General features: G+C 44.8%; 1 protein-coding gene across 23 annotated transcripts in view; it reads right to left on the reverse strand.

The window, feature by feature from the left end:
* The window catches only part of SIPA1L2 (signal induced proliferation associated 1 like 2), a 247224-nt gene that overhangs the window by 77878 nt on the left and 154138 nt on the right, over nucleotides 1-15208 (reverse strand). For all 23 annotated transcript variants that reach the window (XM_042241105.2, XM_042241109.2, XM_042241104.1 and 20 more), the window contains 2 exons: nucleotides 8069-8243; nucleotides 3114-3217 (listed from right to left, as the gene is read on the reverse strand). In XM_042241105.2, coding sequence (XP_042097039.1) covers nucleotides 3114-3217; nucleotides 8069-8243 — 279 coding nt within the window. The remainder of the gene's footprint in view (nucleotides 1-3113; nucleotides 3218-8068; nucleotides 8244-15208) is intronic.

Here is a 15208-nt window from a genome sequence, read left to right on the forward strand (position 1 = left end):
GTAACTGACTGCTCTCTGCATTCCAGGCATGTCTCTGTACGCATACAATACTCAGGAAAGAGAAGAGGTAAATGTCTCTGTCTTCAGCAGTAAAGGAAAATAAAGCATAGAAAATTTTTCTGTGACCTAAGATCACAAAGATAGTAGCTAGGAAATGTGGTTCTAGAATTCCTGCTCTTAACGACTATATTATTCTGCTGAAGCTTTTTGCCAACCTAGGAGGAGGAAGCCTCAAAGAAAGCCCTAGAATCACAGAATTCTAACACCAAGAGGAAGATGTTATGTATCATTTTGTCCAGTTATACTCACGTGTGTCAATACTCACGTCCAAACCTTCAGAAGGGATCGCAAACATACAGTATCCTGTCTGTTTGAGCTTGGGTGTAGACTCCTTCCTCCTCAGCACAAGGTTCTAAGCACCCATGACTGGCTACCCAGACCGCAACCTCATTACACACCACTGCTGCAGCTAAGTCGCTTCAGTTGTGTCTGACTCTGTGCGACCCTATGGACAGCAGCCCACCAGGCTCCTCCGTCCACAGGATTCTCCAGGCAAGAGTACTGGAGTGGGTTGCCATTTCCTTCTCCATCCTCGTTATATAATTATCACATTTCTTGAGAGACTAAGACTCTTTGCCAAGGCCACAAGGTAAGTAACTGGCCACAGTTAAGTTCGGAATGCAAGCCCAGTGATTTTTATCCCACACCCTACATTCTCATCCTTTTTACGTGATTACCTATGTTGAATATGTAAATTTCCCAATGAACCACATATAAGATCATACGTATTCCGTATATATTAAAGCAACTGAAAAAAGCAAAAGTTTTTTTTTTTAATCTCTAATCTATCAGCATAACTTATTCAGTACCATGGATTCTCACTCAACTTAAAAAAGAAAAATGAAAATGGAACCAAATAAGTCTTTAGGCTATAGAGTGTGTGATGTACTGTTTCAGTGCAAGGGACTTTTTTTTTTTTAATCTCCCTTTTGGGAAACTGAAAGCACTCATGTATCCCACTCCCCATCCTCTGTGCTTCCATCCACATTTTTGTGTGTAGGACCTTTCAGGGATAGTTTCAGGGAAAGAAAGTCAGGTATAAAGAACTCATAAAACCACCATTTTAATTACAGTTCAATAAAAATGGGGTAGAGGAATCTAGTATTGAGCTCTGTAAGAGCAAAGTGAAATGAGCGTTGGAATTCCAGAGGTTGCCGCCTGAGAAACAACGGATGGATTCAGTCTGGAGTCCACCAGGGGCTTCTCCGGCGGCCCCATGGTTAATGCAGGGATGGGGGCTGGGTCCTTGATCTGGGAACTAAGACCCCACATGCAATGGGGCAACTAAGCCCACAGGCCATAACTACTGAGCCTGCGTGCCACAAGCAGAGAGCCAGCGCACCGCAACAGAAGGTCAAGAGTACTGTGAGTAGGAGCTGATGCAGCCAAGTGAATGAATAATTTTTCTTAAGTGACTCAGGTGACTGGGGAGCTGGCAAGACCTTGGGGTTCAAATGCTCCATAAGTGGGGTCCAAGGGCACTCGTTATATTTCTACTAATGTGCTGACAAGTTCTCTGGGTTTGAGTTAAGCCCTGTGAGATTTCTGAGCAGCAACTCACCCCGAATTTAATTACTGGATGATTCGTAAGTATCTGCAGGACAACTGCATGGTCTAAATTGAGCTTCTTAATAAGAGTCCCATGGACTGCAAGGAGATCCAACCAGTCCATTCTAAAGGAGATCAGTCCTGGGTGTTCTTTGGAAGGAATGACGCTAAAGCTGAAACTCCAGTACTTTGGCCACCTCATGTGAAGAGTTGACTCATTGGAAAAGACTCTGATGCTGGGAGGGATTGAGGGCAGAAGGAGAAGGGGACGACAGAGGATGAGATGGCTGGATGGCATCACCGACTCGATGGACATGAGTCTGAGTGAACTCTGGGAGTTGGTGATGGACAGGGAGGCCTGATGTGCTGCAATTCATGGGGTCGCAAAGAGTCAGACACGACTGAGCGACTGAACTGAACTGAACTGAACTGAATATCTAGTGAGTCCACATGGCATTATTCCAAATAAACGTTTTAAGAGCTAGAAATCTCTTAGTTTACAATATATGTATACAAATTCATACACGTGATCTAGGGATTATATCTCCATCTCATAAAAAACATACAGACATGTGATCAAAAGATAGTTCCTCTGAAGGTAGTGGGCAGAGCTCAGATTACTAGAAAACCCTGTAGAATATACAAGATGGACAAGGAGCTGAGGTCAAGTGTTAGGAAGAAAAAACCCTTCTAGCAATTACTACAAGAAGATGAATAAACAGAGGAGCTGCCGCCCCGAACGGGACAAACGAGGCTGGGGGCCGGGGACCTCCTTCTCTTCCTGGCTGTGAGATCTAAGGTGGCTCTTGCCACCTGGGACAGGACAAGTAGCCTCTTCGGAAAGAAGCATCCTCTGACTACCTTCATGGAATTTCACAAGCACTCAGAAAACACATAAAAAGAAAGGCCAGTTCTCTGCAACAATTAAGTTTCATTCATTTGACAAATACTTACTGAACAATTACCATGCAGTCTTTGGTGCTTTAATTTAGAGCAAATGAGTGCAGTTAAGTGACATCAGGAGAACAAAGGTTTCTTAAGCATGAAAACAAACTTTGCTTTAACTCTGGGTTTGCCCCCAAATATAATCAAACTCCTAAAATTAAAGAATGCCACGAGTGAGTTATAACATACTTTCTTACAGTAACTTATCTACCCACATGCAGAAATCAAAGTTCAGGTTACATTTATCGACTTTTTTTGCAAATTGTAATTAATACGGTCGACACTGGTTCCCATTAAGGTTTTGCTTGGCAAGCAATTCAGGTGAGTGTGGGAGAGTATTTAAGTTTTGTAAGAAAAAAAGTGCAATGAAACTTGTGCAGTAATAATCACTTTAAACCCAAAATGCTTCCCAATGATAAGAGTCAAAGATTATTAATGGCATTTAAGGGAAAAAAAAAACAAAAAACCCTAGCAATTCTTTGCAAACTCTGAACACACTAATACCACCAAAGAGCTGCCCTTGGATTGGCACGTGCTGCGGAAGTAGCGGGGGGCTGTACCTGCTGCCGGTTGTTGGGCGTGTGGGGGAGCATGGTGCACACGTGGAACATGAGCTCGTAGTCTTTGTAGGTCGTGTACAGGGAGTGCGTTCCTGTAGAATCAGCTGAAAACAAAGATTAATTACAAGAACAAGTCAGGCCGCTGCAGATTAGCAATTCAACACTTAGAAGGTCATTATCACAAAAGGCAATTCAACTGAAAGGAACAGGCGGCCCAACTATAAAGGAGCAGTGTCTCCGTGGCGGCCCCGCTGCTCTCACACCAGGCACTGTTCCTACCACTTTCCAGCCCGTAGTAGCCGCCTGGGTTTTCTTCATTTGCTCTCACACGTGGTTTCTACTGAGCACATGGTTTCCCCTCTCTTCTCTTCTGCCTTCCTGCCTTCCCAGGGCTGATGACCCACATGGGAGAGATGCTTCAGCCACGAGGGGTTCAGGTGAAGAGAAGAGGAGGAGGTATGGTTTGGCGCAGGTCTGGGTGCAATGATTAGATGGGGCTGAGCTAGTCAGAAGCTGTCCTTGCCCCATATTGCACGTGTGTGTGTGTGTGTTTACAGTTAATTCTTAGTTATTCCTGGGCACTTGACCCTCCAGAACTCAGAAAAATGAAACAGGATTGACTTCGTATGGAAATATGGCCAAAAGATATTAAGGATTTCTTTCCAGAATCATGGAACTAATTTTCTTTTCAACAGGCAATGCGACGATGCAGTCATATGATTAAGACCAAGGAGAATGAATGAGATCTCTTACTGTATATTATGCACTGACACGTGTTAAAAAACGATGACATCTGAATCCCTGTTAATCATACAGCTATTCATCTTTTCAAAAGCAGAGCGATTCTTTGCAAATTCAAGACCCATCTGTATCATCAACAGATTACCTCACTGAGAATTTCAGACGCCAAGCCAACATGGTGACTACGAAACATCTAAGTAATGATTTTAGGATGGGGTTTTGAACCACCTTGCATACAGATAAAGATCAAAAGATAAACAGAAATTAAGAGGTAAACAGTTCTTACTGTCTTTCTCAATCCTTGAGCTCTATCTATTTTTCCACCTTTTAAAGAACAAGGAACAATACCATTCAATATTATTTAAAATGAAGTTTATTCCATTGGGTTTACTGGGAAAACTCTAAATAGTTACCTAGGGCTAACTCTCTTTTTTTTTTAAATCTGAAATTTAAAACTTTCTACTTTAAAAACATTAAAACACTTAATCTTCATGAGCATTTATTATTTTCTTTCTAAATCACATAATATTTTATTTCCAGCATTTATATCCAATTCAGAAATAGTCCTGAAAATACTTTAGAAAAAAAATATACAGTTTTGCACTGAAAAGAAGGCATAGAAGGCAATTTCACGAGTAAGGGGAGTATGTAGAATGTTTATCTATGGATATTGGTAGATTAACTTGCAGATGGTCAGAGAGTATATTCATCTAATAAGCTGTATACTATCAAGTCCCCAAATAAAGACATTTTCTCTTTTAACTATTCATTAAATGCATATTTGTTATTTTTTCATAGGACTTTTTAGGGAGTAATCCTCCATTTCAACTGTCTTCTCTTAGGATCTTGACAGTAAAAGTGGCTTTGGAAGAGAGCAGGCTGGTCATGAAGGAACGAGGACTGTTCTTTCCATGAAGAAATGACAGTGAAGGCGAGAAGATGAACTAACCCCGCAGGTTCAAGGACTCCCATCGCAACACTTACTCCGATGTTTAAAATTCAGTAAAAGAAGTGCTGACAGATGCTTACGAGTCCGGTCAGTGGGCTTCAGATTCAGGAAATTGCAATGAAAAAAGAAAAGTGCAATTCTGAGGGGAAGGGGGAGAAATTTTAAAAAATGTGGTCATAGCTTGTCTATCTCAAGCGCATACTAAAGGATGAATTTCAGAAATTAAGCATTTTTAAAGTTTTCATCTCAGCTATCAGTATGGCAACGGAAAAGGTAAACTCACAAGCTTGGTGGGGTTTGCCGCAAATACTTCTACTGAAAAAGAGATGAAGGGTCATCTGTGGCAGTCTTTGGTTCTCTCTCTGCACCTAACTAAAGAAAGGTGGCCACAGCCTGGGGTCTGTATTCTACAGCTCAGCAAAGCAACTCAGCAGCTCATGGCCCTTTGGTGCCTACCCCATGTCATTCTGTACTCAAGAGAGAAACAGCTCATTTTAAATCTGGAGGGGACATCTCAGATACTCTAGCCCAAATACTCTGAATTTTCTTTGTAAATAAAATATGGCCCAGATTTTACCAAGGTCCTGCAGCAGGGAGAGTTAAAACGGAAACAGTGGGGGACTTCCCTGGTGGTCCACTGGTTAGGAATCTACCTTCCAATGCAGGGGACGTGGGTTCAATCCCTGGTTGGAGAACTGAGATCCCACATGCCTCTGGGCAACTAAGCCCACTGGCAACAACTCGAGATGCCCATCTGCCAACCCCACATGCAACAACTAAGACCCAGTGCAGACAAAAATAAATAAATAAACATTAAAAAATTAAACACAGTTCTCCTGAACTTAAGATTCTCTTGCCCATTGCATAAAAGGTGTAACTTTCATCTGACCATTCTATGAAACACAACTGTTAGAAAGTTCCTCTAAAGGGAAGATGTGCCATGATTTCTTTGTCTCTCATAGAATACCTTGCTCATAAAAATATGAATCAACATGTCAAAATTTTGTTCTTATTTCCTTGAGCTAACATGATTAGCATGACATCTGTAATGTATTAAAGATATCTCCTAGGTCATAAAAACTCAAAGCTGATGTCAATTCTGTACATAGGGGAAGAAAAAGTATTTGCACTATCTACGCTGTAGTGTTATGGAATGTATACATCAGGAGCTTTTAAAATGTCCCCTCACCCCTCCCACAGCAGAAGGACAGCAGACATGCAGAGCAGCAATGAGCCCATGAAGAATGAGCTCATTCTTCAGGAAGGCGTCCCTAAGGGCAGCATGCTTAGCGGTTGCATGGTAGTCTGTAGGTAAGGGGAGCTTGCCAGAGAAAAAAGAAAGAACATTCAGAAAAGGCCTCAATGAGCTTTCTTAAAAGAAGTGGACACTCACAATAGGTATCATATATTATTTTCTAACCTTTACATTTCTGAGGCATGAGCAAACACATTCACCGTAATAGTCAAGCTCCAACCTTGACATGACACTCAGGGCCTTGTACGTGAGCCAACTTTTCTCCAGATATTGTGATCTATCCTCTAAGTGTCACTTTCAAACACAGGAAAACAAATACTGCAGATAAGCACGTGTCAATGGAATCTAGAAGAACAGTGCTGATGAATCTGTCTGTAGGGAAGGAACGGAGACACAGAGAATGGACTTGCTGTCACAGTGAGAGGAGAGGTGAGGAGGAACCGATGAAGCGGCACTGTCATGTATACACAAAGATGCGTGGCCAAGAATCTGCCTGCCAAGCAGGAAACTCAGGTTCAGTCCCTGGGTCAGGAAGACCCCCTGGAGGAGGAAATGGCAACCCACTCCAGTATTCTTGCCTGGAGAATCCCGTGGGCAGAAGAGCCTGGCGGGCTACAGTCCATGGGGTCAAAAACGAGTCAGATACGACCGAGAGCACACGTGTGGACAGACAGCTGCCGGGAAGCTTCTGCACAGCACCGCGAGCTCAACCCCGTCCTCCGCGACGACCTAGAAAGGTGGGACGGGAGGCGCTCAAGCGGTGGGGAGGCTCAACAGACGGATACTTACGGCTGATCCACACTGTCGCATGGCAGAAACCAACACAGTGTTGTAAAGCAATTATCTTCCAGGTAACTTTTTTTTTAAAACCCCAGAACTGATGCCAAGCCAGGCACAGGAAGCGCGGCACCGCTCTGTTGTAGGCACGTGTCGTTGATGGTTGCAAGGTGAGCCCTGGGCCCCAGGGCCTTGGTTCCAATCCTGGCTGACGCTCCCCCAGGACAGGTTCCCACTGACCCCTCCTAGAGGGCTGGATGCCCTCACAGATCCACCTTTTACTCACTCTTCAGTAAAAGGGCAAGCAAATCACTGCTTGACAATAGGCGGAATTTCCCCAAATACACAACATTACCCTACCTGGTATTTTCAGGTGTGTTGAGAGCAACTAAGTCACAACACAGATACAAAGGCTGAATATTTAGAGTTTATGAGGACCATAAGGAACAGGATTATCGAAATGGAGAGATAAGACAAATTCACACATAGGAGGGAACCCATAGGTGCCCTGCTTGAGAGAATCTGACTAAGGTCCTTGGAAAACAGGATGTGTCAGCTTTTTAATCAGAGCTTCAGCTCCCCAGGCAATACCATGAGAAAGGCTATGAGCAAGATAAGGCTGCAAGCATGGCCTGCATGGATGTGGAAATATCTAGACGTTTCAGAAATGAACGCAAGGTTTGGTCAAGCTGCAGTGGGACAGGGTGGAACACAGAGGTGAGGCGAGAAGAAAAAAGAACATACTAAAGGATTCTTCACAGAATACTGGGGCATCTCTGCTCTTGTCACAAAGGAAGAATTGACTTTTTGAGATTATGTCAGACACAATGCCCTTGAGAAATGTGCTTTCCTTGCTCATCTGAGTACATGGGTGTGCTTAGTTGCTCAGTCGTGTCCAACTTTGGTTCCCCATGGACTGTAGCCCACCCCGCTCCTCTATCCATGGAATTCTCCAGGCAAGAATACTGGAGTGGGTAGCCATTCCCTTCTCCAGGGGATTTTCACAACCCAGGGATTGAACCCAGCTCTCCTGCATTGCAGATGGATACTTTACCACCTGAGCTACCAGGGAAGCCCCCCTGCTCATCTGAGGAAATCGCAACTCCACCCCCAGTAAGCTGGCTCAGCCGCTGCTGGGGTCAGGAACAGGAGGGCGCAGGACCACTCAGACGTCTGCGGTGTGCCTACCCTTGAGGAATTAAATTTGTGCAGACACCCAAGTCTGAAGCTTACTTTTATTGTCCAGCTGAGCTCGATATTTACTAAATCCTTTCAGCCGCACTCTCTGGCCCAGCAGATCAAGGAATTCTTCAAAAGCTGGACCTGCCGTCTCGTTGTTATACATCTCCTCTTCGGTACTCTGGCCAGCTTTGCAGTACAGAATCCCGATCTTGTGCTGAAAGCTCAGCTGAAATGGGGGAGAAAGGTAAGTTACTTGGCAAAAAGTATCAGATGTGTACACCTGAAGCTAACACAATATTGTACATCAGCTATGTTGTTAGTTGCTCAGTCACGTCTGACACAGCCCGCCAGGCTCCTCTGTCCACGGGATTTTTCAGGCAAGAATAGTGGAGCAGGTACTATTCCCTTCTCCAGGGGCTCTTCCTGACCCATGGAATGAACCTGGGTCTCCCTCATTGCAGGCAGATTCTTTACCGTCTGAGCCACCAGGGAAGCCCATACTCCAATATAAAACATAAAATAAATTTAAAAAATTAAAAAGCATCACACAAGCTAACTTCAGCAGAATTAAAATTATAGGAGCTGAGAATTCTGTTCACAGGAAAGCATGCCAGGACAATTTCCAGAAGCTAAAAAAAGTACTCAACTGTCATTCTGCAAAACCCTACAAATTCATAACAAATCCAGAGACCTGAAAATAACAGCTGGAGAAATGTCAGACAACCTAAGAAATACAGTGAATGGCCTTGCCTACATGGGAGTTTGCAGTTTCCAAAACAGACAGCCAGGTTCAAACATTTATTTAAAAATAGAGTTGTGGAAACATCTTATACCCTCTGTATAGTAAACAGCATTATCTTCAAAGTTAGAAAGAAAAAAAAAAAAGCTGTATATTTTCAGAAGTTTTCCCTCTCTGGGTCTTAATGCTTTTTTGTTGTCATTATTTGAACATTCATGGAAATATGAAAGACTGTAATGGAAAAAACAACTCAAATTAAGGTCTGGGGAGGAAAGACTCCCACTGAAAATTGTGATCCATGTATATTGATAGAATAATGTCTTATTTCCACAAAAGTAACTCTGGCTGAGCCATTACAGTCATTTCTACATTTTTGACTATCTTGAAAACATATGCTAAGTATACAATAGACCGTAAAGAACTTTAATAGCAACTGAAGGGTTCCTGCTATGATTCTGTCTCTCTGTCCACCCATGCCACGATGGAAGCTACCACACTACTTACTCCTGAGGCAAGGGAGACATGGGACCCACCTTCACAGCTTTTTAATTTTCCCTAAAGAGGAACTACCCATCAAACACAAAAGCAGGGCACTTTATCCTACGAGCAGCAATCTGAGCCTCAAAGACTGACGAATTATCAGCCCTCCCCAATTCCCTAAAGGCATCTGTCCACAACACTGTTCACTTTTATTACCAAACTGTAAAACAGAGCCTTTAATCAAAACTCAGAGCTGACCGTATCAGTAAAATAGGGCAAAATGGTACTAATTTCTCTCGAGTAGCACAGCGATGGCAGCAGTCTCATCCGAGTGACCTATGGCACTTACAATCCAAGAAAGGGAGGGATACGTCTGCTAGGCATCTCAGCGGAGGTGCTGGGGAAGCTCAGAGCTGAGCAGGCAGCTGAGCACCAGTACACGTGCTGTGCCCTGACTGAGAGCTACGCGGGAGGGGAGGAGCCAAAGCGATGACTCCCTGTTCACCATCTGACCCTGCGCCACCTACAGGGATGGCTCCTGGGGCTCGGGGGAGGGAGGGAGAGACAGCACACGGGCCCGATGTTCCTGTCTGCCCAAATCACCCAAATCACACTGTGAGGACACGGTTCCAGGCTCCGAGTGTGGGCCGTGAGATGCTGGGTTTAAGCTGCTAGCATTATGAACTGTTCTGATGCCCTGGTGGCTCAGACAGTGAAGACTCCGCCAGCAGTGCAGGAGACGCGGGTTCAATCCCTGGGTCGGGAAGACCCCCGGAGGAGGGAATGGCTCCCCACTCCAGTACCCTCGCCTAGAGAATCCCACGGACAGAGGAGCCTGGCACAGAGTCAGACGTGACTGAGCGACTAACATTTACTTACTAGGTCTTTAGTAACATTGAGACAAAACACACTTCCATGCACCCAGGGAGTGAGGAATAAACGTTTCTGATCAACTCAAGTAACGCAACAAATGAGACACCACATTTATTGCAAAGGGACCATCATCTTAAAAAAAAATAAGTATAAGACAAACGCCTTGTATTATTTCACTATGAACACTCATTGTTCCGAGTGATTCGGCAGACATTGCAGGACCTTAGAGTACTTTAGGAAACACTTGGGACTGACAAGTGTCACCGCCGATGTGATGACGTTGGTGACTGTCAGAATCTGGGTTAGTTCTCTAGCGTGACCCCTGGACGACTCTCCACCTCCTCAGAGCTGTGATGTTTCGACTTCTCTTCTGCCCTCTCCAGTTGTCTGGCCCCAGCCTTACAGCAAGTCCCCCTGAAATTCTGTGGTGTGATTAGCAGGCGCGCATACTCAGCATTCCCAGGACCACACACTCCCGCACCCCCATCTCCTCTGCACCCAGCAGGGGTGGCTGCACCGTCAAATGCATCCTAGGAGCTCACTGTCCCAGGGCTGCTCCCCACCCTGCTCGCTACTCCCCTGGAGCCCTGTCACCTCCTCCAGCACCACCCTGCCTTCTCTGTGCCCTCCCACACCTGTGGCTTGTCCCAGGGTGCCCAACCATCTCCAGCAGCAACCGCTGGGGAGCAGGCCCGGTGCAAAGCCATCTCTGGTCCCAGGGTTGGGGGCTGGGGCGGCCCTGGTGGCTGAAGCAGGGCCCTCTCTGGACACACATATTTTCTCTCCAGTCCCTACCCTTGTGGACATGATGCTTTTGTGACTCAAGAATAGTTAATAGTGAAAGTCGCTGAGTTTTGTCTGCCTGTTTGTGACCCCATGGACAATACAGTTCATGGAATTCTCCAGGCCAGAATACTGGCGTGGAGTGGGTAGCCATTCCCTTCTCCAGGGGATCTTCCCAACGCAGGGATTGAACCCAGGTCTCCTGCATTGCAGGCAGATTCTTTAGCAGCTGAGCCATGAGGGAAGCCCAAGCTGAGGTCAAATACCCAGATAACTGAACCCCCTCAGGGCTTCTGTGCTGAGTGCAGGGCTATCCGCTCACATATCCTTTCTTCCAGCTTCCGGACAAACAAGTGTGTCTACATTCCAACTGGGAAGAGGATTCGCCTTTCATCCATCCTGGGCCCATGGATGTGGCTAGGAGAGGCTTCAAAGCCCCCAGAACTCTGCTCCAGTGGAGATGCCCTCTTATACACACACACACACACACACACACACACACACACACACCACTGGGGCCTACCCCACCCCCCACACACACTCACCAGCTTGTCCTCTGTGACCTGTGTGCCAGTGGGAGAGGATGCAAGATGGGACTTTGGAAACAGAATCATCTCCAGCGACTGAGAATTAACCAGTGGCCAGTGTAGCGCAAGTCCAATAAAAGAACAGAATGGGACGTTGCGTGGAGGAAGACACAGCTCTCCGTCTCTTAGTAACCTCATGAAATCAACAGCGATGCAATATACCGAGGCTGACCCCTCCCACCCACGGTTTATCAGAAAGCTGGCACGATTCCAAGGGGAGGACAGACCTCAGCTCTCCATGAACTAAAACCCCCAATTCTCTTGGAACAAGCTTCGTCTCTAAGGCCTCTACACCTACACCTGAGGTCACCTTTAACCACACCTTCACTCCCACTAACCCTCCTTAACTGTTCTGATGCGAACTGCACCAGGCTCACAGTCCTGGGGGGAACCTCAGGGAACCAGGAACCTCGGGCATCACCACAGTCCAAAACTAAAAACACCCACTTGTCAAAACTCTATACTGCTTCCGTGTCCAGGGCTGAACACACAGACCTTGCATAGACAGGCAGACGATCCCCAGCCCCCTGAGAATGGATCAAGACTGCACGCTCTGTACCCAAGGCCAGAAACTCTGTAATTATTAACCAGAAAATTTAAAGGAAGGTAGCAAAAGACAAAGTCTCAGAATGGCCTTGAAAATAAATTCAAGTGTGCAGGAAAGTCCTGCCACTGCACTTTCTAAACTCAACCACCTGTTCTAAGTTGTAGTCTGTGTGTTCAGACCATTTTGATTTCCTTTCAAGCAAACCTGGTGCACGAGTGAACATATATCTGGAGGGGCAGCTGGCTTAAGAACAAACGAATCCAAAGATGCCATAGTATTCTAAGTCAGTAAGCTGTCATAACCAACCTGAATTATTTTTTTTACAAAGTCAACCTAGTGGGGAGGTACAAATTAAGACTTTTGCATTAACATAACACACTACTATATATGGTCTTCTCAGGTGGCACAAGTGGTAAAGAATCCGCCTGCCAATCCACATAAGACACATGGGTTCAATTTCTGGGTCAGGAAGATTCCCCTGGGGGGAGGGCACGGCCACACACTCCAGTATTCTTGCCTGGAGAATCCCATGGGCAAAGAAGCCTGGAGGGCATAAGTCCACAGCATCACCAAGGGCTGGACACAACTGAAGTGATTTCATATACACTATGTAAAAAAGATAAAAACAAGGACCTACTGTACAGCTAGGGAGCTCTACTCAATATCCCATAATAATCTACAGTAAAAAGAACATACATACATATATAATATACATGTATGACTGAATCACTCTACTGTACATCAAACTAATACAACATTCTAACTATACTCCAATTTTTTAAAAAAGTCAATGTATATAATCTTATGAACTCACTTGTTAGAAAAACTAGGAGAGTCTTTAAAAAAAAGGATCTTAGAAGTGGATGCATTTACGTAGATAAAGTAACAGAACTTTCAGGTGCTGCTCAGTATTACTTTCTTTATTATTCTCCGTGGCACGGAGTCTTCCTGCTGAACACATCTTATCAAATGTAAAGAATGGAATGGGACCTACCATACCTCTCACTATTACAGCATCTCTTGTACAGAGCAGATAAACTCAGTGTCAAACCATGAATAGATTCCAAACTCCAAGAAAGCAGAAAACAACAATCTATCCTTTGTAAGTAATTTTTTGAGATTAAAACCCCTTAAGAATAGTAACATAAAAATTGGCCCATTCCCTCCCTGGGCAGCTTTTCTATTAGGAAAGTGGATAAGAACAGCACTAACTGGAAGAAACTCTCAAACACCCCAACTGATGAGTGTAACTTTTAAAGACCCTTTAGAAACTAGAATATGAGATAAGATACCACTAAGATACCTTTAGATATCATTAAGAGTTGTGGCAAGTCAAGACATCATATTGTAGCAGAGTCAAATAAATATAATCTCAAAAAAAAAAAAAAAAGGCACTCGAAACATATAATTGGAACTATAGGATGCACTGGTTTCCTTAAAATAAACACTGCACTCACCTTCACCACAACCTGGCTTGACTCTGTGCAGGCAAGCGGACCCAAGTCTGGCTCAGTGACAAATGCTTCACACCAAGCCCACCTGAACCCTGAGTCCCCAGACCAGCAGCAACACACCTGCTCTGCCCCTCCATGACAACAGGATTTTCTCAGCTGCCTCACGGCCATTACAGACCACACACTTTACTAGCGATAACCATGGTGAATGCTTCTGTGCAATTTTAGAAGTCAACTACTCGGGTTTAGTTGTTGGTTTGAATATGTCAGGCCTCAATGTTGAGAAAGGCAGATCTCAGGATTATCCATTCTGAATATCATGGTGTCTGCTTCCTCTGGCTGAGAATGCAGTGTTAATTTGCTAGAATAATTACAACTTCATCTCTTTTAGAATTCCAGCCATCCAAGAGTATCAAACACTCCACCAATATAACACAATGAGTGTTACTGGGTCAGCCAGGAAATACCACATCTTCCCTCCAAAATGTGCCAAAATATTTTCCTTGGAAACTTCTGGAACGACATCACAATTGTCTTTTTCTTTTGTTTAAACCAGGTGAAAGAAAAGTGAAAAGTGCCAGTCACCTAGTTGTGTCCAACTCTTTGTGACCCCATGGACTGTAGCCTGCCAGGCTCCTCAGTTCATGGGATTCTCCAGGCAAGGACACTGGAGCGGGTTGCCATGTCCTTCTCCAGGGGATCTTCCCGGCCCAGGTCTCTGGCATTCCAGGCAGATTCTTAACTGTTTAAGCCATGAGGGACTTAAACACAAATCCACTCGTTTAAAACACATTGCATACACTTGGGCATCTACCTCTCAGTTTTGCCTACAGATTATCTTACATCTGAAGTTAAAAGACCTCTTTCCATCTTCTGGGCCAGCATCTACATCCTGTCCATCACTGTCTCCTGGGTGATGTCAATAATCACATAACTGATTATTGTGTGATTCACACCATGGGCTCCAGGCCACCATGAAGCTCTACCTTCACCTGACTGTCCAATTCCCTTCTACCAGAATAATCTTCCTAAAGCACAACTACCAGCATGTCATGTCCCACTCGAAAACCTTCAGTGCTTCCTACTGCCTCCCATACCAAGTGCACAAGCCTTAGCCCAGCACTCACTCTTCTATGCTTATTGTCGTCGTTTTAACTCTCAGCTTCCCTGCGTGCGCCCTTTCCTTGAAAAGAAAAGAGTCATAGTTTCTAAAAGAGCTAAGTACTCATATCTCCCTGTTGGAATTCTACTCAAATCTCTTTCCCTAGAACACACTGCACTTCGGCCCCTTGAAACCCACCACGGCCACATTTTGCCTTGCAAGGGCCTTTGTGCTCTGTCTTAGCGACCTCCCCGAGAGTAAGGACCAGGTCTTAGCTTCTCGACTCTCCTGATGCATGCTGTTCACTGCCATCTGTAATCCTGATGTTTTGTACACAGTAAACAACAATAAATGTTAGTTGAGGGAAAGGTCCAATGTGAGTTCTTTAAACCCAGGGGATGGACTTCCTGGGTGGCCCAGCAGCTAAGACTCCATGCTCTCAACACAGTGGGCCTAGGTTTGACCCCTGGTCAGGGAGCTAGATCCCACATGCCACATCACAGACCCACATTCTGCAGCTAAGACCAGGCATAGCCAAATAAACAAATGAAATAAATAAATTTAAAAACAACAACATCAACTACAAAAACCCTGGGGAAAGGACACCAGCGATCTCTAACAGTCAG

Source organism: Ovis aries, chromosome 25, assembly GCF_016772045.2.
Source record: "Ovis aries strain OAR_USU_Benz2616 breed Rambouillet chromosome 25, ARS-UI_Ramb_v3.0, whole genome shotgun sequence".
Taxonomy (NCBI): Eukaryota; Metazoa; Chordata; class Mammalia; order Artiodactyla; family Bovidae; genus Ovis; species Ovis aries.